The 27197-nt window shown below is 46.3% G+C and overlaps 2 protein-coding genes across 14 annotated transcripts in view; one reads left to right on the forward strand and one right to left on the reverse strand.

The window, feature by feature from the left end:
- Positions 1-18014, forward strand: part of LOC118505787 (mucin-17) — an 87701-nt gene extending 69687 nt beyond the window's left edge. For 12 of the 13 annotated variants that reach the window (XM_036042096.1, XM_036042107.1, XM_036042097.1 and 9 more), the window contains one exon: positions 13742-18014. In XM_036042096.1, coding sequence (XP_035897989.1) covers positions 13742-16293 — 2552 coding nt within the window. In that variant the 3' untranslated portion in view covers positions 16294-18014. Of the gene's footprint in view, positions 1-8058; positions 8217-13741 lie in introns of those variants that run through there. The other variant, XM_036042109.1, reaches the window with a different exon arrangement.
- Positions 18015-18042: 28 nt separating this feature from the next.
- Positions 18043-26584, reverse strand: LOC118505785 (ATP-binding cassette sub-family A member 3-like). Its single transcript, XM_036042095.1, has 7 exons — positions 25435-26584; positions 23104-24344; positions 21663-23034; positions 21273-21579; positions 20256-21205; positions 19466-20188; positions 18043-19390 (listed from the first exon to the last, which is right to left on the reverse strand). Exons 1-7 carry the CDS (start codon positions 25704-25706, stop codon positions 19213-19215), a joined length of 5043 nt encoding a protein of 1680 aa, XP_035897988.1. The 5' UTR covers positions 25707-26584; the 3' UTR covers positions 18043-19212.
- Positions 26585-27197: the final 613 nt, after the last annotated feature.

A 27197-nucleotide genomic window follows, 5' to 3' on the forward strand; every position in this document is an offset into this window, starting at 1 on the left:
GATGGCTCGGACGCACGGGCGGGGTTTGTTTTTGTTCCGTTGATCTGCGCGTGCTGTTCGTGTTGTTTCGATCATCTGCAGTCCATTAGCCCAGTTTAGTGTGGAGAGTGCGTTAGCGAAGAACGCGGATCTTGAATAAGAGTTGGTAGTAGTGATGATGGTCGGTTGGTCGCTAGCTATTATAGTTCTAGCCCTTCTGCAAACATTTTATTGTCCATTTTATTTATTGGGAGAAACGAGACGCAGGTATTCTTCCCGATCGCTTGAGAATGGAAATTAGTGCGGTGTGGGGGATTGATGATTATGCAATGGCGAAAAAGTGGTGTTTGTTCTTTCGCTTCGCAACACAGCATCACACACACACACACACACACACACACACACACACACACACACACACACACACACACAGTTGGGTCCGAAATAAAAACGACTCATTTTGTGTTGTGCTCGCCGCCGGGGGTGACTTCGGTGCTAAGGGCGGAAATAGCTTCGAACAGGGTTGTGTTTGTAGTTTTGGTTTCTGTTTCATTCACCATTGTTTTCCACCGGGGAAATCGTAGCAGCAGGGAAATCGTATCGAACCTCCTCGACCGACCGGAATGAATCGTTTTGTACAAGTTTCGTCTGGGCACTGAGGGGCTAGGGATTGGGAGGCGAGCAAACCCAACCCGGTATCTGTTGTGTGCACGTGCTGTAAAGCAACGATGAGCAATTTTTATTGCCACGATTAATGTTTGATGCGTTGTTATGCCGGGGAGGATAATCGGATAATTATATGTTTTGCTATAAATATTTTAATGCGCTGTTTTGTAACGTGTTTCTGTGTGATGAGGTTTCTTGGGGTTTTTGTGTGTAAGAAATCGTCTAACTATTAAGGAAAATTACAAGTACAAAATGAGTTTTGATATTCTACTGAGTATCCAATATTATAACGATACACTTTCATTTATATTTTCATTGTACTTATTAATTAAGTATTTCATTTTAAACACTTTGGAGAATATGCTCCATTTGAAGACTCGTCTATAAATTCGTTTTAGGTAGGTAACATTAGTAGTAAATTAGCTTGATATGTAGAAAGTAGAACAACTTCTTCTTCTTCCTTGGCACTACAACATCGAGAGGTCTCGGCCTGCAATTTCTGGCTTTCTGTGACTTGATTTTACCAGTAGAAAAGTAGTCAGCCCTACATTTGGGGTGGTGGTCTAGATGAGATTTGAACTCCGGTCCTGCTGTGTGAAGACCGGCGCCGTTATCACCTCTGCCACCGTACCGCCCCTAACACATCTCTAGAATCTTTCAATTACAACATAATCTACTTCTTGGCTTAAAGACCCTCATGCCTGCTTACTAGACTTATTGATATCACGAAGTTGAACAGTCAATCCTCACTACGGAGGGATGGTCCGGAAAGGATTTGAACCCCGGTCCTGTACGATTTAATTATAATATAAATTCCTCAACTTCAACAGGCAGATATGTATGAAAAATCGGCAAACTAAATATAAAATTTAAAGTAAGACTGTTAGAAGGCATTGACTAAAGTTAAACTTCCCTCACCTTAACTAAATACAGACAAAAATATTTCGAACTCTGCCATGTTGCAACGAGTCAATTAAATGTTTCGATTTGCGTAATTAAACGTCAGTTGGATTTTCAACTCGCTTAACTTGTAACACGCGTAATCAGTGGTAATTTTTTCGTAAAAACGTCATCATTTGTCTGGATTTTACCGGAAGTTCCGTAGTAGTTGCTGAACAAACAAGAGCAAACTGGATTACACTGGCAGGGTAACGCCGCTTGCATCATCATCATGCCCACTCACTCACGCACAGAGGGTTGAAAACATAATCCATGATAAGCTAACATGTTCGCCTGAATTTGTCTCATCCCTGCCGTTGGAATTTACTTTGCAGGGATAAAATAGTTTAAAACAGTTCACAACCAGATTTATTCGCAGAATCACTGCCTCATGTCGGCTTGTGCCTAATGCCGGCTAAATTAATATGCCTCCCAACTGCAACCACTCACTCACCAAGACTCGGCCGACTTGCAAAGACAGTTGCAAGCCTAGGGGACTGCGATATTCCCTTAGCTTAATACGGCTTAATACGCTCAATCAAATCAACTTGTTATCAACGCATGCAATTCGGTTAGTTGTAATATCGCTCCGTAATGCGTTTTGTTTGCACACGTCCTCCGAGGCGAATGTCTGTCTATTCGTCTGTCTCGTGTCTGTCATAATGATGCCGCGTCCGACCTTTCCCGAACTGCTGAGTTGTTGATGATGGCGGGCATCAACAAAACATAACAAGAGCGTCCAGCGGTGATGATCCCTTGCCCCGTACCAACCGTCCTAGACACTTCAGAGTCGTCAGAATAATAAGGCTTTGCGGGTGGAGATGTACAGTAAATGGTGTGCGTGCATGCATTCTAAATAATCCCTCCCCATTCCAACCAACTCTTTCCATCCAAGGTTGAGTGAGGTTCATCCGAAAAGGGGAAAACCCCAGGCTCAAAAACGATACCACCGATACTAGAAGGTTGTGGCGTGATTATTCGAACTGCAGCCATGCATCGATGGTCATTCGCTGACGGGCGCTGTTCAAGTTGACTATCATGTTTGGTTGGTGCATAAAGGCCTTCCCACCTGCGTGTGCCGTATGTGCGTGAGCTGGATGCACTTATGAGAGGGGTTTTTTTCGGTTTTATGCAATAGTAATATTCATTTACGACCTGGTCCTCATGAGGGTCCTTCAGGGAACGATAGGGGCATTGCATTAAAAACCGAATAAGGCCACATAACAGAAGAAGTTATTGTGGCTTGATATATCTTTGAGCTTGTTCATTCTCTGTGGCTGGCTATATTGGAGGAACGCATTACAGAATATTTTAAAGTATTTTTTTTTAAACATTCCAGAATTTAGCTAAGTATAACTACTTTATCTCGATTACTACTCGATGAGTAATTACAATATCCTTCTTTTTTAAAGTCTCGAAGTTAATGCCAAAGAGTCTAGCTCATATACACGGTCACATCCCTTAACGCTAACTCGACACAGAAATTCAATTTCGCCATTAACATTTGCCTAAAATATTCAATGAACCATTATTCCACTTTTACCAACCAAATATTGTGGCTTTGTGCGAGCAACCGCCACCATACCCCACCTCCAAAAAGGCTTAAAACACGTCCACCGTTAATGTACGGCTGTTTTCTGCTTCAACAATAGCCAGAAGCATTTATGCCCGTACAAACTAATGCGCTCAGCCAAAAATCAGCACAACAGTCAGGCGGAACCGTACAAAATCAAATCAAAACATATTAAGCAAAAACAACACCATTGGCGCGCGGTCTTTATGCATCCGCTCTTCTAGCTGCCGGCTATCAGCTTGTAATAACTCTACCGACACTTACCCTGCAGCAGCAGCAGTCGACTTTCGGGGCAGCATAATTTTCGAGGCTCGAATAGTAAGGGCACACACCGTTAAAGAATAATATTCACGCCTGGTTCCTTCCTTTCCCAACCTGGGGTGGTACACGCTTTTTGCATACGATTAGCATAAATGTGTGTGTGTTTAGTGCTTTCGCCGGAGGTTCAGTTCAGACGGGGAAAATTCCTCGGTAATCCCCAAGATGGCACGAAATTATGACTATATTGACCGGAGTCGAGGTTCAGCACGTGAACGCAATTGTAGTCTTTTTGCAGTAGTTAATGGACTTTGGCGTTGTCTACTGGTGGTGATACGCAGAGACACATTCTCTTCGTACTGACCCCATATAACATATGCAGATTCTGCGCACTCCTCTCAACGGTACACTTAAAGTAAGCCATTAGAACCATGCCACCAACCAACCACACCTGGCTGGCTTACGCTGCTAAACTGGAGAAATGGCACACATAAATAAAGGCATACACGCTGCGGGAGTAACTCCATGGAAAGCGAATTATTTAACGCCACCACCGTCACCACACGGCGACTCTGTGGCCCCGTGTTACGTGATTGAGTTGAGAGACCTTTATTTTGCCAATTGCATGCCATACGCAATCGATTCGATTGGTGATGGGTTTCAGTATGATCAGGCGACGATGGCTGGTTTAACTAGTCTGCTCAGGTATTGCGGTCAAATCGAGTATTGCGCCGATGCCGAACGGGTCGAAATCTGCCATGAATGGCACGCGTTCGAATTGGAGGCGATCACGATGTACAGCAAAACATCTAGTATGCAAGTTCTGAATCCACTTTCTTCTCGATTCTTGCAAATAGGTTGAGGTGTTTGTTTTGGTTGCCTAATGGTTGATTGAGCGATTGACTTGATTGGTTTATGTGATCCCCTGTTTATGTGATTTATATTTAGTCGTAAAAAATAAGATTTTTCTTAATGCTTTGCTAATAAAAAAAAATCTGAACAAGAAGTTTAAAAAAATCCTCAAAAATACAACCAAAAACTATAACTACATCAAACTCATTTTGACTCATGCCTCAGTTCAACATTTCAAATTTTCAATCAAAAAATTCGACTTGTTCACAATATTTCCAAATTCATTCCACAAGCGATGCTAGTCAAAATGATCATAAATAAAACTTTACTTAGATTCTGGATGACCCACTAATAAAACTTTAAAAGCCATACACTCTGTCTAAGTATGATCCGCCCGATCATTAACATATGCTCTCGAGTATCCCGGGGACGACCTACTTTATGGTTCATAAATATTGCACTTACGATAGCTAATATCAGTACACGCCAGGCCAGGCAGCACCCTGCTAACCTTCTGACCCAGTTCGTCCGGCCATCCATAATCCCCAGGAAAAGCACAATTCATTCTAGCAGTTCGTCCGATCCCACACAGTTCTAGTGAAGCCGTCCGTCACGGTACACATTCCAAACGCACTGACTCATCGCCATCTCTGACTTAAGCTTGAAGCTTCGGTAGAAAAACAAAAAGGAAACACCATTTTTTTTTTACTCCCATTTTCGTTGGTGGATATTAGTTTCACATCGAATTCCATCACTCGGAGCTGGTGAGTTTAAGAAACCTAACCGCAAATTACTGCCAAGCGAAAGATCCAACGTTTCTAAACGTGTTGCTCTGAGGTTCGTTTTTTTTTGTTTCAAAGTAGAGCGAGGGTGTGTGTGCGTTGCTCGGTGGGTGATGTTGTTCCTTCCGTTTTCCGTACCACGAATCCTTGAACGTAAGCTGGCCTCGCATATTTGAACGTGTTTCGCTCCCGTCATAGACGCCCTGGCGACGCCCCGACTGTTTACACATTCCGGCGATGCATTTCCACTTTTTCCAGCGCGCACCCGACTATTGTAACTATATAGCTTTGTTTGTTGGTAGCGAGCAATTGTTGTGGCACACACGGCAACACACTTAAATCTGACAGCTTAAACATCTCACGACGACCACCGATAATGGTTGTCACATAATTAGAGAGAGCGCGACCCTGGTGGGTGCGCAATGGATGGATTGATCGGTTGTCGAAAGAACACACAGACCAGAAGGAGCACGATAAAAAGGTTGCGCTCATTTGTGTGGAGTGTTTTCCTTCCATCAATAAGCATGATGAGGTAGCATTTGTTCTAGCGCATCAACACGACCATAAATGCCACCACCGTTAGCACACCATTTCGAAAAGGGGACTCCTGAGCGCACGAGACAGACACTGTGTGCGGTGGACCTTTCTGTCAGGTAGATTGCTACCCTCGGGTCCGATCATTTCTCGGACACATTCTAATGGTACCCAGAAGAGCAGATAGCGGGTAGCGATGAACGAACTGCTACCAATTCCGAAGACAACTTTAGGCAATCATTATGGTAGTTGCCGTTTGTCGAGCGAGATAGTTGAGATATTCTAGGCGACGGACACAAGGTTGTTTACGGCGCGTGGTGATGGCGCGGTGGTGGTGGTCCCGGCATCCGTTAACTGTCAGTGAACTTTCGGGGTGTATCTCCGCTGGCTCTCCAATGTTTCCAAGTTGGATTGGAAACCTACCTGCAACCGAAGTCCGGGGTCTGATAAGCCTCATTAGGTTTCGCATTCTGATGCCCATTAGCCGAGCGGGATCAACTCGATTTCCTAATAAGAATCAGCTGCAAACCGTCGAACGATGAAGGTAGTCGAATTTCTGAGCAATTCGTATACGGGACATAGAGGGGAGAAAAAACCTGAAGCGATACATTGACCTCCTTCCTATTACAAAAAAAATAGCCCAGAGTTAGCAGTTAAATGTCATCCAAAACAGACCACGGATTTCGCCTCCTTTCAACTGCTAGCAGGGGGAAAAAATTAATACCTCATTACGCTATTGAGCCATAATAGCTGCTTAGTGTCTTGTGTAGCGAAGCGCTTCTTCAATTACCCATCCGGGAGCGACTCACATCTTGAGCCTGTAAGTCTGATGGTTGTCTGTGGTGCGAGCGGCACGCCGTCATGAATCTTGTCACCGCCGAGCAGCGGCACTAAAAGCCAAGGTTACTGGAGTGTTAACGATGGCGTTTAATTGATTTACAGGTTGGCTAGAACACGTTGCCGTCGCGTCTCTGAGCTCCGGAATGGCTTGACATTATGGCGTTGTGAAATTCGCACGGACCCAGGGAAGGCATTCGCTTGGAGATGGGTTTTGATTGATGGTCTGTTCGTTAGGGCCCATGGCTGAGCGGTGACGGTAGGCACACGGTCCTAGAAGATTGTTCCTTAAGAAAGACGTCTTCGTTTTGCTGATCGAATCCACGGGAGAAACTATTTCTTTGTGAGATTTTAATTACTATGAGTCATTGCGGTAGGTTGACTTGCCGCTACCTGGAACTCTAGCTTCAATTAGAATTTCTCAATAGGTTTTTTTAATGTGAGTTTCTCCGTCTAATCTGATTATTTCTGACCTTCGTGTTTTGCACACCAACATTGTGGGCTTTGCCTATTTTAATCTCATACCAAAACAGCATGACCAACGTTCACCACAGGAAAGGTTCTCCCGTACACTTTACCTGTACCACAATCTCTCTCGGACCAACAACAAAAAAAAGGTCGCAAAGACACGGAACTCTTCACAAATTACCAGCATAAGATTTTAGAAAGCTTTGCCATTCCATTTTTGCCACACTTTAAATATCTCATCCAAAACACGGTAATGACTTGGCAAAATAAAGCAACCGATAAGCTTCGTCCGGCAGAGCCAAAGCGCCCGAGATGTGACACGGGTAACGTTTAACAGCATTAGACAGCAGGAGATGGCACTGATGGCACGAGACAGAGAGAGAGAGGTAGGGAGTGAGCAGGGAAAAAGGGTTTCACTTGGAAACGTGACTTCGTTAATCAGACAGGAACCGTTCAAGCGCTCGTCCTTGACACCATTGTGGGTTTGCCTTTTCCAGCTTTTTTTTTCTCTCCCCCGACTGCATTCCATCGTGTCTGCAGCAGCAAGATAGATGTGTTTAGGAGTGCGGGATGCAGTTTTAGCAACAATCAATTTCGATACTGTTTACTCAACCAAGCCTCTGCAGGACGTTGTTATCTTTTGTGCAACCTTTGGCTTTGGCTGCCACTATTGGGCGGAAATCCAATTGTTTTTTTGTGCAGGAAATGGTTATTCATCATGGGAAAGTTGTTGCCTGGAAAAGAAAAAAAAGGGTCAACATCATCCTTCGATGGCATAATTGTAAGGTCCAACGCCACGTCCAACTGGGCGAAAGAGCCCCGGTTAGAACAATGAAAACATGCTTACATGACGTAAGGGAAAAAGTTTTTCCCCTGTTTTCCGTGCCGAACAATGTGCGTAGAAAGTTTCGCTCGCTTAAGGAACGTTTCTCAAAAATTGGGTATTGTTTTATCAACCATTTCGGGGTTCTCCGCTTTCCATATTTCACAGTTACCGAATTTCGATGGCCCATACCTCAGGTGTTTCGTGTGTGTGTGTGTGTGTTTCGGACGACACCCGAGAGAGCAAAAAATAAAAGGGTAACGCTAACGTTTTTTTTGGTTCCTTTTTTAAGGACTTTTTTGCTTAGAAATGCATAAATACACCTTGAAGATTCGCTTCGGTTAGCAGTTGGTCCTGCGGGTTATGTCAGTGAACATCGACACCCCGGGAGAAGAGGGGTCATATTTCTATTAGTTAAAGTGTGGGGTTTCAGAAAGTTTACGTGAGTTCGTCCAAAGTTGAGGGCTCGTGTGCGAGGAAAAAAAAGGATAATCCAAAACTAAAGGTAATCAGATTCGTTAAATGAGGATATTGGTGTGTTTGTGTAAGCATGCATAAATTGTGCAAAACGTGACCATGCTTCATGAATGTTGTGTCAGTGAACTAGAAAACAACTATCATTCGGAAGCGGAGGACATTATCTGAAGCGTGGTGAGCGTTCTAGAGCAAGCAAGTCTCTAAACTGCTGGCACGTTTATCACGTCCAGGCGGATTTATGAGCGAGCAGATTTTATGATGCTGAAAAGATTAAGCTTAAACCATCTGGAGCTGTCTTTAAAGCGCAATAGTCACGTAGTAAAACAATCCCTGGTGAAACATTAAATATGGGAGCTTGGGGAAGGTGACGATGATAGCTTGGCTTTACTCCATCAGCCGTGTGTTTGTTTATCTTGTAACGGTTGGCGACATTCAAATGGACTCATCCTATGAATCATAGCGTAGGATTTGATTAGGAGGATGATTTGACGACATCTTCACCAAACAGTTCTTTAAACCGAATTTCTACACTCTGATGGCTTGGGTCACCATTTTTTGTATCACGACTTCAACATCGACAAAGGCGGCCCTTACACAAAACCAAGGTCAAGTTTCTGGTAAACTTTCTCTTTCGCAACGATCACTCTGTGGATGCACACTCACACACACACACACTTACATCGACCACCCGGAGATCCTGAGCTCTCACTGTGTCAGCCCCCCAAAAAACATCCCCCTGTCGCTTCTAGCGGAGCAACAAGGCCGGCACTCTCTTATCTTAGAAGTAAGATGAAAAGAAATTCATCCTGCCAAAAGTCGAAAATGGAAAATAAAAGCCCAGTCCCTTATCCCCGCGCTGCGATGGGACAGACCGATTCGGAATGATTAAAGAATTCCGTTTTCTTGGGCTAACCTTTTAAAAAAAAAAACCCCCACCACTTTCGAAGCGATGATGGGGGCCGATTGTGACACACATGTGGTATTTTGCAGTTGCCCGCTGACAGCTCGTTTCATGGGGGAAACTGTCAAAGTAATTCCATTCCGTTTCCAACAATTTCTGGCGCACAAAACAAACAATTTAAAGTTGTCACAAAAATTATACAATCTCGCCGACACGATGTGCAGACGTTTGTTTGGGCACAGTCGTGGGCTGGTTGTTGCATTCGATGGTTAAATTGAATAAAATTGCAGTCAAAATAAGAGAATAAAAACTCTGGTCACGCGATCTGCTGCTGTGAGGTAGCGATCGCGACTGTTAAATTTGTTGCTCCCGCGTGACTGAACGATTCAAACAGAAAGAGCCACGACCTTTTGCGAAATAAGTGACGTGGTGTGTGTGTGTGTGTGTGTGTGTGTGTGTGTGAAAACGAGCGAAAAAGTTGTCCAAATTGGACGAAGAAACCGAGATATTGGCCAAAAATAAAATATTTCTATTTTGGCTAATTTTTACTGACTTTATTGATATACCATGTCCGTAAGTAGGTCACTAGGGTTATGCTATCCCAAGACAACTCTTTTGAGTCACGATATAGTCTAGGTTTGAACTCAGTCCGGGCATGTTGCAGAAATATGCTTTAACAGACTATTTTCCAAGGATTATTAGGTTATTGAATCGTAAATTCCAAACGTTGTCAAAAAAACCTAGTAATTGCTTTAATATGGTATATACATCAAACTATATCACGTGCTGTTGACCTTTAAGCTCTAATCTTTAAAAACAAGCTGTAAACACTGCTTTAAAGGTGACGACCGCATGTTTGTTATTTAACTCCATCAATCGAGCGGTCTCTTAAGATTCCAAACCACCCGCCAATGGCTGATAATGCCAACCCCCAAAGAAGCGAAGAACTAGATAGAGATAAAAATGTATCTCATGAGAAGGGGCCAGTATCGATTCCCGCCACCGCGCGCTAATGGAAATCGTATGTATGACCTCGTTTAAAATTTATTTTATTGAATCAACTTTTTCTACCACCTCACAGATGGAACGGACGATCAGAGTTTTTTTTTTTTTTTGTTGGCTCAGAATGCTGCCAAGAAAGTCCAAGATCCCGTGTGCCAAGATTCGCCATGAGCGACGATCGATCGGGGGGTGGTGGCTGTCTTTGTACTTTGAAGCGTGTACGCGTGCGAAAGATGTTGATTTATTGCGAAGTTCAGAAAGCCAGATGGTTCCGATCAAAAGTCATCTTCAATCCGAACCCGTGATGTGTTGTGATGCGCCAAAATGGGTTAAAGCTGTATCGCCTTTTATGCACCTATTTGTGGTAATGCAGCCGTCGCTGAAGACTCTATCCCATATTAATCTTGAACAACAGACACTGAAGATCTAGATTTTTTAAGAATTCTAGAGAAATTCAAAGTAATTGGGGAACTGATGGTGAATGTAACTTAATATGATTAGTGTCCACCAGCACATTAGTGTCCCATTCTAGCTTTAAAGCTGTTGCTCGAATGCTACCGCCTTGAAGAGTATCCTCTTACGCAACATCGTCTAGAAAATCAAATCTATATGCAAATATGTCAAACAATTCATCATACAGGTACCTGCGATATGTACACAGCAAGAAATGATTGCTAGTCTCTCATTTCCCTACTCTGTCACAAACTATTAGCTGCTAGCCTTCAAACCGAATGAAACGCACACACGATTATCGCCGATAAGACGCTCTACCGTTCAAGTTGGCAGTTTTTCATCGCTCTACACACTTCACCCATCGACCCTCCGACTTCCCAGTTCTTGGGGATCTGTTGACGATCGTTTAGACAACGTCCCTGGCACAGCCGATCAAATTAACAACTGCCGATGCGTCTGCAAACATCATTAGACGCGTTTTGTGTGTGGTCAGCTCTCGCTTAACTGCGTCATAAAGCTGCTACTTGGGGTTAATTGCCAACTGGCACTACCAGCCTGTTGTTGAGTTTTTCACTGAAACACACACACACAAACAAAGTAAAATAAAATGTTAATAACGCACGCTCTCGATGACAGTAGTTAATTTCTCCATAGCCAATTGGCATCAGGGCATCAGACAGGCAGCCGCCGATTCGAAAGACGTCGCCCATGTCCACGGGTAAGCAAAAGGAGATAAACTATTTTATGTGCCGACCCTGGATTATATTTTGCACAGCGCCAAACACAGCGCATCATCGTCCTGGCCACTCAAAATACTGAGCTGAAGGAAACGTTTCAAACCACTTCAAAACCATATGCCAAAAAGATCAATGGGGATTACCCTTTCATCGCTTGGTGTTTTTCGCATGCATAAACATTCATACAGATAAATGTTCTGCTACGCCGTGTGTGTGTCTGCCGATCGTTTTTTGGCCATCTGGTGGTCATCATCTCGAACGGCTACTCGAGATCCAGGTTTGCGAAGCGTCGTGTTTCAATATATAGCAGCATATGCGCCATCCGGACACTTCACATCTGTAGGATTTGATTTATTCTCGCCAATGTTGGGTTGGTGTGATTTGAAGCGCTCAAAAACTTTGGCTGACATATTGGCGAAATATATGCCGGGCCTGCGATTAAAACAGCTAAAGCTTGCAAGTATAACATAAACACAACATAGCTGAAGGCTCACTCCATTTTGGGGAACACTTTCCCCGCCGTTGGATATCAATTTTCCTCTCGGCAACTTTCTACAGAACAAATCTCGGCTAAACAGCGAACGGGCAAAAGCGCGATGCTCGCGGCAGAAGAAAGCGAAACCCTGCCACCAGCACTTTGAAAGTGAAGATCGATGATTTATTGCTAAACCTGTCCAAAATCTGCAAAAGAGCAAACCCGGTCCGGCGGTAGGTTTTACCAACTCGTCAAGACTCTAACGTGCGGTGCGTGCGGTTCATCTTGACCACATGGAGGAAGAATGTTTTTCCCTTCCAGCTACTTCAACGGTGGGGAGGAAAGATAAAAACGGCCCCATACTGATGCTATCGACCAAAGTCGCCCATGGCAAAAAGAAAAACTAGCCTGGCGGAGTAGTACAGCACGGACCAATCTATTCACCTTGTCTGTCTCCGGTCGACAGGCTCATCCTAACCTTTCAATGGCTCACCAGTGTCTTCTTACCTTAAACTTCCCCAGGCAGCACAGTTGTTCCTGCAAATGAAATCGAACGTAAGACGTAAGAAAAACTTACACTTTTGTGACCCAGAAATGTGGCACGATCTCTTCCTCGTCTCTGTTTTTTTTTTTGTTTCGCGATGCGGGAAGATCCGCACATCAAACCGGAGTTCGTGAGCGAAGAGCAGGTTATCTATCACCGAGCACCACATAGGTGTATAAATCCGGCAGATCTCATCCTCATCCGGTCCAAGCAACTTCACACATGTCAGCAGGGTAGCGAGGGTGCGCAGTGAGTGATCGCTTCTCGATCGTCTGGTTGATCGATGTATGTGATGTCTTATGTGACAGGTAGTAAAGATCTAGTACTTTGAGGTTATGGAGCACATGTCAGACCACCATGGGTAAATTATCGTTAATCTATTTTAACACTTACACAGTACCTTTGTTGAAGCCTCCAGAAACTCCAGACGTAACCTCCAAGACATGCTTACAATAGTAATGCTGCGTGGTTTAGAAATCGACACGAAGCGGCCCCTTTCACTCTAATCATTATGCATGTTGGTACGATAAAGCACCGCAAACAATCCGGATCTCTAGCGCTAGAAACAAACGTGCGCAGAGGAGTAGTGGTTGGGTTTTGGAGAGCGGCTTTCTAACGTGTGATGGGTGCAACTCGTGCGCAAATTTTTTATGGCTTTTTTGGACGGTTATACCGCCATGCCGGGTATTTGCTAAAATGCCTGAAGGTTCAAATTTTTTGGCTTTTTTACCTTCTAGCTATGATGGGTTCGTTCGATTGGAAATACTGGGTGGCTGTTGCGTTCCCGATCAGTTGACTTTGTTACGGGTCGATTGGCTTTACGATGAGTGCAGAGAATGGTTGAACAACAACGGTTCGTACACATAAACCGGACCGTGGAGTGGTCAATCGTCTACCTTAACGACTCCATCCGGTGACTTATGGTCGCTGTGCACTATGAGACAAGCTTGATACAGATTAACCTAGGCTAGGACTGTTTTGTTTTCTATAGAAAAAAATGACAAAAACACCTCTTACACATCAAAAGACCGAACATAAAATAATAAATTTAAAAAGTATAAAATATAGACAAACCTATATCGAAAGGAGCAAATAATATAATGATAAAGTTAAAGTATTTGTATAAAAATTTACAAAAATTCATAGTGCTTTAAACTTTTTGTATTTTAAATACTTTGAAACATGCTTTGAATGATCCCTCTCATTGTGAAACATTTTTTTTGTTTCATTCGTTTGGCCATAAAAACTGACCCGATACATGTGTTGCACTTTCACAGGTTCTCCTAACAGAAATATTAGCCTAGAGGGTGACTCAAATTGCAAAAAACTGCATCGAAATAAATCCTCGCTCCCCGGAAGGCTTCTCCATTCCATTAGATTTACTGTTCATGGCACGATATTCATGGCGGTTTTTTTTCCCCATCTCCTTTCTCCGTCACAGATTGCCCAATCAAACCATGCACTAGTGGCCACTGTTCCGGTGGGAAACGTGAGTCAGCTATAACAACCACCAGCATCCCGCGGAATCGAACGAAAACGACGACCTTAACGGTTTCGATGATACACAAAACGATGGCACCGCCGACCAGGACGACGATGGCGTTATGCTGCTGGTGCCTGCTGCTAGCAGTGCTGGTAACGACGGACGCCCTGCCCATCACCTCCAAACCGCTGGACAACAATCCGGACCATCTGACGTGGGAAGCTGCGTGGCTATCGGAGGACAGCCGGGCACCGATGCCGCTCGGCGGGAAGTCGAAAAAAATCACTCCCAAATCGATCTTTATCACACCGTTCCTCAACAGCTACAACACGTCCGCCTGTCCACCGGACTACAAGGTGGACTACAATGGCAAGTGTATCCAGGTTGTGAGCATCAACACGGCCGACATACTGGTGACGAAGCTGCAGAGTCTGTTCTCGCAGCACGGTGACGGTGGTAGCAATGGTGGTACGGGAGAAGATGACTACGACTACGATTACGATTCGACGGGACCGTTCCACGTGAATCTTCCGCTCAGTATTGATTTACCACCGGAACCACCGCAACCACCCAAGGCCCAAGTTTCGCAGACAACCCAGCTAACGTACAAGGATATCCCTGGCCCGAGCTTTTACGACAGCGCGATGGTGGACATCACCACCGTTGATCAGGACAAGGCAAAGATAACGACCGTGTCGGTAAGCGACCCGGAAAAACCATCCTCCGAGAAGCCCTTTCTTGCCACGTCCACCTCCAGCACATCCTCCGAGCCGGCCCAGGTGGACCAAAGTAACGCCGAAAGTACGCACACCGACATCTCCTTTCTCGCGTTCGAAACCCTCCCCAACGGAACGCTGGTCGGTCAGGTCGAGCTGGAAGCAAACAATAGTACGGTGGTGCAAAGCATTTTTGTTTCATCCACTACAACTGATGTACCAGTGGCCGACGGTAGCAGCACAGCGGAGTCTACGTACACTGAGCTCGCTAGCAGCACCGGTACAACGACTGATCGTGCTGCTGATACAGCTGGTACGGATGGTGGTGATGCGGTAGTGAGCACCGTGCTCTCCACGCAGGACGTACCGACCACCACGACGAAAGAGGAGGAGGACGCAACGATTACTACGGACGTTAGTAGTACTGGTGCGGCGAGTACTACCGAGCAGGATGAGTCGGATATGGAGGGGATGAAACTGGAGTTGGAAGAGGAACTACTGCTGATGGATAGTAATCGCAGTTCGCTAGCTCCGCTAGATGCATCCACTACGGACATATCTGAGATGGACCTGGACACACTTCCGACGGCGGAAACGCTTCCTAGCGATGAACCCACGGTTGTAAACAAAGTTCCAGAATCTGTGGCAGTGAGCACCACAACCACCACCGTTCCACCGCCTGTACGTCCTCTCATGCCGATACCTACGAAGCCTTCCGTGCAGATCATTACACCGATCAAGGGCAGTTGGGATTTGGGATTCAGAGGATCAGCACATCTGCTACCTGCTAGCCATCTCATCCAACAGGATCGAACAACGCGCGCTACACCGGAAACAACCACGCAAGCGATCAATGTGGAGAGATCCACCCAGCCACCAACGGTTCTGAACGTCCGGCAAGACTCTCCGGAGGATAAGAAGAATAGCGAGGAAGTGGATCGTCACGAGGCTCAGCATGCGCTTCGGGAAGCGAACGAAGCTAGTAATCGTTTCGTGTATCATCATCTCCCTGCTGCAACGTTCGTATCGACAACTGCAGCGAGTGTGTCCTCCAGCGAATCACCTGAGACCACCACCACGAGCAGTATCTTGCAGGTTCAGCCACTCGCATCCACTCCGGCTGGCAGCAACAATAACAACTATCTCGACCAGCTGCGTAAAATAAACGAAATCGTAGCAGAAAAACGACGTCACCAGCAGCAACAGGAGCAGCAGCTCGGCGTGAGCTCATCCAGCACGCGCATTCGGTTCCCGTCGCGCGATGAAGAACAGCTATCTGTGGCTGCGAGCAATAACTACCAGCAGCAGCAGCAACAGGCGAACGGCGTACGATTTCCCGGTACGTCCACGAACCGTCTAACGCCAGTTAGCAGCAATCGTCTGCCGGATATCTTCCCGAAGAAGACACCGGACAGCACGACACAGCGGCCTGCCTTCTGGTGGCTCCCATCCGGTTGGGAGGTAGACCAGACAGGCAACAAACCGATGCTGTTACGCTTCTGGTCCCGGATGCCCCTCGTACGTGACAGCTCACTGCAGCCATCGACAACGGGAAGCGCCAACAACGAACCCGCTGATAACACTTCCGGAACGAACAACAACCGATGGCGTTCGGCGACAGGCTTCCAGCAGCAGCAGCAGCAATCACAGCAGACGACAGGAACATCACACCCGGTCGCGACGGCCCGGGGCAACTCGAAAAGTCCGAGCGAAAACTTCTACAAGGAAGTTTCGGCCCAGGAAGTCTACAAGGTGATGAACGCCCGACAGCTGAACCAGCACCATCAGAGATAAGCCAGCTTCTCGTCGTTGTCGTCCCCCACACCATCCCTCCCAAAAAAACACTACCCTGCCCACAAAACCAGCCCCTCGAAAGCCCTTGTCTTCCACGGTGGGGCTTCACGCCAACACGGGAACACGGGCGGGACAGCGGGCAAACCTTTACCAAAGTCCACACCAGCAGGCTTCGCAAGTCCAGCTTTAAGTATTACGTAATATATCCATGTCTACCACTGGCGCTAATCCTAATCCGACGGGAAGCTGCTATAGAAGTGTGTTGAGTGTAATTTAGTGCGCGTGTGCGTGCGTGTTTCTGTACAGATGAGAGCCGTGAGCCGGAGATGTAGGGATTATCCTTGTCGGTGGTTACACCGAGGATTGACGATAGGCTAAGGATGGGTGTAGTAAACACTGTGCCCGAGCTTTCTAATTTCACCACCCAAACTCTTGCGTCTCTCTTTCTCTCTCGTCTGATCTTTCAGCAACACCCTGTTTGTAGATCGTCCTCCATATGTACCGTCCTACGTTACAAATCTGACAATCTGTGATATTGTGTTTGAAAGTTGCTTTCTTATCGAGTGTAAGAATTTGTGGCAAACTTTTATTTTACCTTTCATTTTTTTGCTCCTTCAGCATTCTTAATTTTATGTTACATTTAAGACCCTTACGCTCAACGCTCGAAGGTGTTGCTGTTTATTTTTACCAACTACCTTACCTTACTTCCTTTTTTTTAGAACAACGCTAAAGAAGTATTTTCATACCTTGAAAGTACTAATCTTTCCAAAGGACCTTCCAGTTGCGGTAAGCGTGGATACGATCTTACGACAAAGCAGGGTGAAAGATCAGACCTTTTTTTTTGAAATTCATAGCGTCCAACTATTGCATACACGCCCTCAAAGAATGTATTGCAAGAGTATTTAGTTTCTGGGTAGTGTGCGATAAGGACTGCAACCCAACTTCATCACGATCGAATCAACAATTTCTGCAGCAACATCAGCAGCTGTACCTAGTACCTTTCGTTAAAACCTCCCTAACCAGACCCTGACTAATTGTACATATATATAAATGTAGCAGCAAACGATATACCATTGTATTAAGACGTTTAATGTGTAGTAGCAAGATTAGCGTTTAAGATTTGTATTATCTATTAGACGTCTAGGCGCTAGAACTGTACTCCGTACTCACCAACAACACGCACAAACGCTCACTGCGCATACACCGCTGTTTTAAAATGACTTGGAGCAGTTATAGACCTAATGTTGTATGACGTAAGAGACCGAGGAATCTAGAAGAGAAAAACTCCCATTTTATCTACTTATCTACCCATGGACATACTTACTATAAAGCTACGAAGGTGCGATACGTTGTGTGCAAAAGCAAAGCAAAAACTCTGTTACTTATATGTTACTACTATTACACTCACAGAACGTGTTACGTTTAGATGAAGCCGTGTTAGAAGAAGCGTGTGCATTAGAAACTTAAACAAACTGCTCTTGTTTGTGCAGATACAGTACAGTGTACCGCGTCGTCTGCCGATCTGCATCTTACTATACTTTCGCACGATTTTAAAACTCTCTGGCGGATCTTATCTCCAGTTTCTTGGATGTGCTACTATTAGCACTTAGTAGTAGTAGTAGTAGCAGTAGTGGCAGTAGCATCAGTAGTAGTAATAGTAGCGTCTGCTACGTCAAAATTTTCGTGTCCGGATGTATGTGCCAAATATATGTATGTATGTACATGGGTGTGCGCGTGTGTTTATGTTAGGCCGGCGATGGATGCGACCTTATTCGTCGCGAATAGTAGTAGTACTACGACGCAAAGCTAAGTGTACCGTACTATCACGCGATGGAAGAAGAAAACAACGAAAGCGTGTTATAAAACGCTGTCTCGCACATCACATCACAGAGAGCAACATTGGTCTCCCGTTCTCCCCCTTCCTGTCAAACTGTACAATTGCTCTAATCCAGTACCTTGATTTTGATCTTTACTAGCGAGATGTGTATAAGAGTAACTTTGTCTCCCATTTTGTATCCATTTGTAATAGGTGTAGCTGTTGCCAAACTAAAACGAAACGTTTACATGTTTATTGGCACGTGTCCCTCCATCATCCGTTTCTACAACGAGTATTGATGTTAAACCGCATTGATGTCTGTAAATATTGTTGGTTGGATAGTACCCGTCCGACCGGTCCCAGAAGTTGTAAACGATTGTAACGCTGTATATCACGTCATCATATTTCGTGTTTGCCTTGGTAATAATCTAACACTCACCGCTGCTACTAGCTCTAGCGGCAGTAGCGGTGGTAGCTATCGATGTTGTGACGTTTTAGTAAACCTTCGGAATACGGAGATAACGCTCCGTTGGAGGTGGGAAGTTTCATATGAAATGCATTGCATAAGCTGGCCAGCGTTTGCCGAAGTATTCTGATGAAACGGAGTGAAACGCGATCGCTATTATGAACCCCCCAGGAGGAGATGATCCTGCTCGGGGTAACCGTTGAACGCACCGAATGAGAATGAGCTATAGCGTAGTTGCGCGTAGGGTTTTAGACAGCAAGCACTCCCTCTAATCACACACTTAGCCAACGTATAGCAGGACTATAGGACAACGTATAGCAGAACAGCTGGCGGTTCCTGGTACGTTTCGGACAGCCAGAAGTGCAGAACACGTCTAGTATCTCCTAGAAGGAACACATAGTAGACATGACCTCTATCCTCTATCTTACAGCCGTAGATTTAAACACACAAAACACACAAATCAACAAAAGAAGAAAATTATCGTAAAATTGATCGTTGTTATATTTTTCTTTTCTTCTTTAACTTTATCGGTTCACCAAAGCTGATGACAAAACAAAGGACATACTCTTAAAATAGGATTTGCTTAATCTATCGCCTTACTGCCTTCGGTTGATCCTCCTAGTCTGCTTTGCCACTGCTACTCCTCTCTTTGGTACTTGGTAAAAGCTAAGAACACCTGCTCCAGGCTCGTCTGTCCGATCGAGTAATCTTCGATGTTTAGCTGCTGCTTCGCCCGTTCCATCACACCGAATATCTGCGACCATTTCATACTATTCGAGCGGATGTAGTACGTCAGCAGGTCCTGGTATTCCTCCCTGGGTGAGCAAAATATCACAGCAAGAGTTAAGTAGAATCCCAGCCAATTGAAACGTACTTAATTGAGTTCTTACTTGAGATGCGAATCCGGGAACTGTGTGACGATGTGATCCTTAATGTTCTGCAGATCGAGCGTGTCGCTCTCCTTCCCCTTTCCCCCACCGTCCACCCGCTTTGCCTTGATCGTCAGCACGAAGCCCTGCGAGAACTTGTTTTTCAAGTGTTGCGTCGACCCGATACACTTGAACTCCCCGTTCACCATGATGGCCAGCCGGGTGCAGAGTGCCTCACACTCCTCCATACTGTGCGAGGTAAGTACGATCGTTTTGCCACTATCCCGCACCCGGCAGACACCGTTCCAAAGGTTACGCTTCGCACCCGGATCCATCCCGGACGTCGGCTCGTCCAGGTACACCACCGACGGATTGCCCAGCATGGCCAGGGCGGTACTTAGCTTACGCTTATTGCCCCCACTGTACGCCTTAACCTGTTTGTCCAGATGCTTCTCGAAGCCGAACTCACGCGCAAGGTACATACTGACGATCGGGATGTTAAGCCGCGGTACACCACGCAACAGCGAGAACAGCTTCAACGTTTCGCGCCCGGTAAGATCCTCGATCAGTGCGTCGAACTGGGGACAGTAGCCGATGTGCTGGTGAACCTTCTTCAACTCGCTCTTCAAGCTGTGACCCTTGATCCAGGCATCGCCGAACGAGATCGTTTCGTCGCCGGACAGCATCTTGAAGGTGGTTGTTTTGCCGGCACCGTTCGCACCAAGCAGCCCAAAGCATTCGGAACTAAGGCGAAAGAAAAATCTGGCTTTGAAGAAGTTATCTTAAGAGAATATGTCTCAGAATGTCTCACCTGTTAATGCCCACACTCAGCTGATTTACGGCAAGGAATCGATTGTAGTACTTTGTCATCTCGTGCGCTACCAGGTTGGTGCGCGATCGTTCCTCAACCGACATGGCGGCTATCCGTTCATTCTCCCTTCTCACGTCCGAATCGATCTCAGCCGCACCTGAGCCCGTGTTCGTTTTGTAGTGTTTGCGATGGTACCACTCGCGCACCTTCTGCACGATCAGCTTTAACACCTTAAAGTCGAGCACAAACAGTATCACGAAGTACACAACGGTCATCGTGAGACAGTAGAACAGATGGCGTCCAATGCCGGGACGTTCCCACTGGTAGTAGTACAGACCTTCCTCACAGATTGGAAGCGGTGTCACGCCGGGCGGTCGCACTGCCTCGCAAGTATCGATCGTAACGGACATGTGGCTCAGATTGACGATCGCATCGCACAGGGCAAAGTGCGGAAAGATTAGGAACACGTTCGACAGCACCTCGGACAGTTCCTCCAGCTCGAACATGTCCGTACCGAGCAGATAGACGAAGATGAACAACGCCGTACCGGTGACGATGTACGCCACGCTGATTCTGATAAATGCTGCCGGTGCTACGTTGTAGTAGAGCGTAACGATGTACGTCAGTGGTAGGGCCGGGACTCCTACGAACAGAAAGACAGAGTACAGGCGGAACACTTCACCACCGGTGCTAAACCCGGGCTCCTGGAAGATGGCCACGGTGATGATGATGAAGATACACACGAACGCGTACGTCAGATAGTCCCAGATGAAGCCGGTGAACCAGTAGGTCAGTCGGTTAACACCGCTTACGAGTTGCAGCAGCTTAGCTTTCGTGACACGCTCACGAATGTAGAAAATGACGTAGAATCCCACCACAAAGGACATCGCAAAACCGGTGTAGTAGGCCAGCTGGAAGCCTAAATTGTTGAACGTGCGCATCAGTTGGAGCTGCAACAGAGATTCGCATTATCCCAAATATCTTCAACGCTCCCTCAGTGACAGTTGACCCTCTTACCCTCGTCTCATCGGTGTACGGCAGCGGGAAGTTCGTGAGGGAAATGTTGAATCCCGGCGATTCGGTAAACGTCGTGAGCAGTGCATTGTGCATCATCTGTAACGCGGCTGGTGGCGAGTGTAGGGCTTCGTTGTTGAACCAAGCGGTCAGATTATTGTTCAGGATGCCAGCGCCAACAATAAACTGACGATTTACCAGCATTAGGTTCGTGTTGGCAAACTGTAAAAATGTTTCCTCCATCCACTCTTCGCGGCGCAGCGGTAGGCTCGGCTTACTGCGGAAGAGTCGCACGTAGTTGTCCAGAATTCTGACAGATAAGGCGGGGGGCAAAAGAATATATTCTTTTATTAGTCTATTCTATTAGACTACTGCCGAAGTCATTCCATTTACCTTTGCTGAAGCGAACCAATCTGATCTTCCGGCTCCATCTGTATAAGCGTCACGGATGGGTTGTAGAAGCGCAATCCTATCGCGCGAGGTGGCATATTTCCCGATCCTCCCCAGTTCCGGACCACGGCGATCGTTACCGCTACGAACAGTACCGGAATCAGCACTTGCACCACCAGCAAGAACCAGTTCCGATAGGTCTGGTAGATCTTCTTGAGAAACAGTGCCCAAAGCTGGTAGAAGAACAGTCGCGATCCTTCCAGCAGCTCGTAATCGTCGATCGTGGTGCGTGACTCCAGGTCCGTGCCGGTACTGTACGAATGCAAGCTGTGCAAACTGGCTTCCTCCCCGACCTGCGACACTCCGGTCGAGTCGGAACCCACCTTCATGAACACCTCCTCGAGCGTGGTCAGCGAAATGCCAAAGTCACAAATCTTCAACTCCTCGCCTTGCTTTTCCAAATCTTCCAGCAACGTTTGGAAGCCGCGCGAGTGTTCCTCCTGCAGCAGATAGGACAGCTCCGAACCAACGTTCGACTCCACCTGTATGGAGGGTATGTGTTTGCGCAGCACGTCCGTAACCCGTTCGACATCACACTCCGATCTCTTCACACAGATCAACCGATAGCCAACGCCATACTTTTTCTTCAGGAAAAACGATGATCCAACCGCCTTCAGCTTCCCGTCCGCCATGATCGCAATACGATCGCCTAGCATGTCCGCTTCGTCCATGAAGTGCGTCGATAGAATCATGGTGCGGCGCGTTTTCTCCGCGATCAGCAAATCCCACAGAGCACGGCGCGCTGCCGGATCCATACCGGAGGTAGGCTCATCACAGAGAACCACCCGCGAACCGGCACAGAGAGCAATACCGACGCAAAGCTTACGCTTCATACCCCCGGACAGGCTAGACGAGCGTACGTCCGCCTTGTCGAGAAGTTCGAGTGCCTTGATGTACTTATCGATCTCGTACTGAGCTTGCAGCTTCGAAAGTCCCTTGAGACGTCCGTAGAAGTAAAGATGCTCGCGTACCGTTAACCCATCGAACAGGATGTTGTGCTGGGGACAGTAACCCAGCGACATGCGGACCGATTTCATCTCCGTTCTTATATCGTGTCCCCAGATAATGGCCGTTCCCGAGCTGGGACGCTTCATACCGGTCAGCATCGACATGGTGGTGGTCTTGCCGGCACCATTATGCCCTAGCAGTGCCGTAATTTGCCCTTCAAACATATTGAACGTAAGTCCTTCGACGGCAATCTTTTTGTTGGAGTACACCTTCCGAAGCTCTCGGATCTGTATGCGCGGGATGCGACCCTTCGGTTCCGCCTCGATAATATCGTCCGTTTTGCTGGGCGCGGTGCGAACTGCAGGTTCTGGAAGGGGTAGAAGAGGATGATTAAGAAATTGTTTTGATGTGAGTTAATAATGGTCAAACTACTCACCATCAGAAGCGACACGTTCACCGCACCAGAATCGCTTCGTAACGAAGAAGTACCACGGCTGGGCCAGTCCAAAGTCGCCGGGAAACACTTGCTCGATGTACAGCGCAATCAGCATGTAGATAGCTGCATCACCGAGCAACATCAGCAGCATCTGTCCGATGTTGATATCGTCCACATCACTGTCATGGAACAGTGTCGACCACTGTACACCTTGCGTTGTGCCCTCGTACACTCCGACCAGCCTCATCGCGAACCCAATAGCGGAGTTTAGCAACAGCGATGAGCCCAGCTTCTGGGACACGGTCAAGTTACGATAGTCCTGCACCATGATAATGTACGGTGCGAACGCTAGGAACCAAATGATGGCCGCCACGGCACCACCGGAATTCGCCTTCGAAAACAGGGTGCTCAGCATGAAGGAGAACGTAATGATCGCAATCCCGTACACGAAGAAGATCAACCAGATGCAACCCCAATCGGAGTACGTAAGTACGGACACGTTTGGCGTCGAGTACCAGGGTACCTTCAGGAACAGCACCACCAAAATGACCGATATCTGCGTAAACACGAAACACTTCACGAACCAGGAACTCCACAGCACCCAGTTCTGGAGGCCCATGATCTTCATCGCTTCTTTGATTTGTTTTTCCTTTTCGAACAGAATGTTCTTCACGATGCTTATGCAAGGGTAGATGAAGGCCAACATCACCGAGATGGGTAGAAACGTGGTCAGGCTGGAGGGGAAGCTATCCTCCCGGAACGGTGGATACGGGAACCGTTGCAGATACACATCCGGCACGGGATCTTCGATAGTTTTCACCTGCTCCAAAAACGCTTTGAAGATGTAGTGCTGCAGGGTGAGAAATCCTTCACGGAAGTATCCGGGTGATGGTCCACCGTCGCTGTCCTCCGCGAATCGTGCTCCTCCGTCCGGGCGCGATCCCCAACGACGATCGGTCTGCCAGCTATGGCCCACGGTGAATTGGGCCCGCTGTTCGCCGGGGAATCGCAACCGATAGTTTAAGCGCTGGGGCAGAATACTGGACGCGTTCAGTCGTATGTCGAACTCGACTCCTGCGAACGCACTGGTGCCGAGCAGAAAGTCCTGCAGGGCGGACCCATTCGGTAGTCCTTGTACCTCCATATTCATCCACTCACCGACGGGCCCCATTAGGGTGTGCAGTGCGGGGCCATTTGGTGAGTAGGCGATAGTGTCTTGGAACGGTACGACTAGATTTCTCCTGTGGAACAAGGATTGGATATACGTACGTGTACTTGCTTTTCGTAAGGATAAATAACGATGAATGATCAGTGGGCGCGACAAGGAACAAACAGATTCAAAGGTAAATTAAGACACAATGCGTAGATTTAAGAAAAAAAAAGATTGTAGGGCAAGATCAAAAGTCCTAGAGAATATTAGGCAAGTTAATGCTTAGTGATCCTTCTGGAACAACCTTCTGGAGGCATCTTAAGCAGAGGTGAAGCAGTGAACGCTGGACGACTCTTTTCGCAAAGGGCCCCCAGAACGCACAAAGGCCTCGCATCCGATCAGCAAATTGAGGGCATGACAGAATCTCTCAAATTCTGCTCAAGGCCTCCTAGGGGCAAAATCCAAAGTATTGATCTTACTAGACTAATATGCAGAGTCTAAGGATTCTTGATCTTGATCAGACATAAGGATTCCTTGATCAAAGTGACATTTTTATTTAAAAAAGAAACATTCGGGGCTAAATGAAAGACGCATACAAGTATACAGTAGACTAGAAAGAAGTGTCCTGCCTATCGATCAAGAACCCCCTTCGGGAATGGACTCTAAGCCGAAGGATTCTGGACATCCTATATGTCTTTGGAGGTGGTAACCATAGGTCCAGTCTATAGGATCTCGATCAGGGAAACAAATGAGGTAATGATGGAGTTATAGCGATAGAGAAGTAATAGTAGATAAATGCTAGTATAAGAAGATTGCCTAATATTATGCAGTGACCCGCTTAGCATGTGCATGATTCAATATGCCCAAAATAGAGGTGAGTTTATGATAGGATGGAACAATAAAAACTCAGTTGATCCTTTTCGCCTTATCTATCGGCGCGCTTTCCCAACTGTTCAGCCAGGGTCTAGGGGACGTTATGGCCGGGTTCGTTTTAATTACTGTACCTTCCCTTTTTACCGATACAGACTACCGTGGGTTTGTTTTGCAAACTAGATAAAGCAAAAAACCCACGGAACACAATGACTGGCTGTAGCGACATTGGATATCTGCGATAACTTGGGCGATGGACGATGAGTTCCATCAACACTACCCACTGACGTTTAACCTAATCCTTCGCTTACCTGATAGCGCTAAAGTTGGTGATATCCAGCGGCTGATACACGGAAACGTGTGGGACATGTTCGATCTCGGTCAAACTGCGCAGTCCCACCATTAGCAGCATGAACAGGGGTGGAATGAAGATCTCGACCAGGCTGGAAACTTTGCTTCTCCAGTGCAGGAGGAAGTTTTTCCACAGAAGCAGCGTAAACTTGCCCCAACCGGATGTTCCGGCCGGTTGGGTGAGCGTGGTGGCCGCCGCCGTGCTTGTCGATTGTGCGGTAAGGATGGCCATTTTGTTTTACTAAGCGTAACACTACTACACGTTCTGCACACTTTTGACACTTTGGTGGGAAAATCTAGGATTGCTGCTGCACACTTTGGAACAACGGGATAATGAGATTATAAAGCGTAGCACAACACGTAAGCTGTTGACCGTACACAACCACCTCTACCAGATTCACTTCGGGTGGGTTTTAAAATGGGACGTTATTTCCTTTCAATCCTGTCAAAAACTATTTCTCTCGAACTCTCGATCACCTGATCACGCACACCGTACTATGCGCAAAGGCGCATGCGGTGCTAGCACCGGAACCAGCCTTGAAGAAGACCGTACTATTCCGTCGGTAGTCGGCTACAAACTAACCAGCCACACCTGAACCCAATTTCCGCAAAAACGCAAAGCCCATCTTTATCCACCTCGCACCTTATCACCTAGCAGTGATAAAATTTTTGCTTCGATTTTAAGCAACTTCTGCAAAAAAAAAAACACCGTCAAAGGTACGAAATCTGCTATATGGATAAATTGATAAAGTTAGCAGTGGCACCCTGATAAGGCGGTACGATAAAGAACCCCAGGGGCCGACAGGTAGCAAACACTGCTTCTAGAAGTGTTTCTGTCACTAGACAGCTGCATCAGCCGCCATGTGGGCGCACGTTCGTGGTGCCCCTTTCGACAGTGTGTGCGGTATTGATGGGTTTGGAATTCACCGCTTTAAAACTAGTGATTCATGAGACAAGCAAGCTGATAAGTGCACGCCCCATCCGGAAGCACACGTGAAAGATGCAGTTAGCAACGGTCTTCTCAGCATAAATGTGCTTTGGTACACACGTTTTGGCAATCTTTATCGCTTCTAGGAATTTACTGTCGCCGTTGTGCCGTTTGAATAAAAATTATTATTTTGTAACTCTAATGTGCATTTATTAAAGTTGCTCTTTTGTTTGGTTACACATTTTGGATTGAGAGTGTGATTTTTCTCCCATTTGATTATAGAACTTTTAGCCAAGCGGCTTGTAAATTAGTATTTTGTTGTGCAAAACTAACGTTTGCATATCTTTAGGCGCCCTCTACGGGATGGGATGCTATACCCGGTCGTGCAGTAAGAACCGCACTGCTCTATATTAGAATCCGAAAAAGAAATATGGATTCGTAATCTCGTAAATTGTGGTTTTGAGTGACAAATGGCTTGTAAGACTTTATTGGCAAGTTTATAGATCGTCTGAATGCATGCTTCACTATGCATGAGGAACGCAATGCGCCTGAAAGTATGCAATATTCTTCTTTATGATGTTTCGCGAAACGAATTAAATTTGCACGGATGGTTTTTATCTCTGAAGTTAACCGAACCTAGCAATTTACAGATGAAATCTTGGATTCCATATCTTCAAGAGGTTTTCATTAACTTCTACCATAAACGTTTCATCTGATTCTCAACGATAAACAAACGGTGAAGATTCGCATCACCCTCTTAACCAACCTATAATGATACCAACCTATAGATAATCA

The sequence above is a fragment of the Anopheles stephensi genome, chromosome 2 (genome assembly GCF_013141755.1).
Source record: "Anopheles stephensi strain Indian chromosome 2, UCI_ANSTEP_V1.0, whole genome shotgun sequence".
Lineage (NCBI taxonomy): Eukaryota > Metazoa > Arthropoda > Insecta > Diptera > Culicidae > Anopheles > Anopheles stephensi.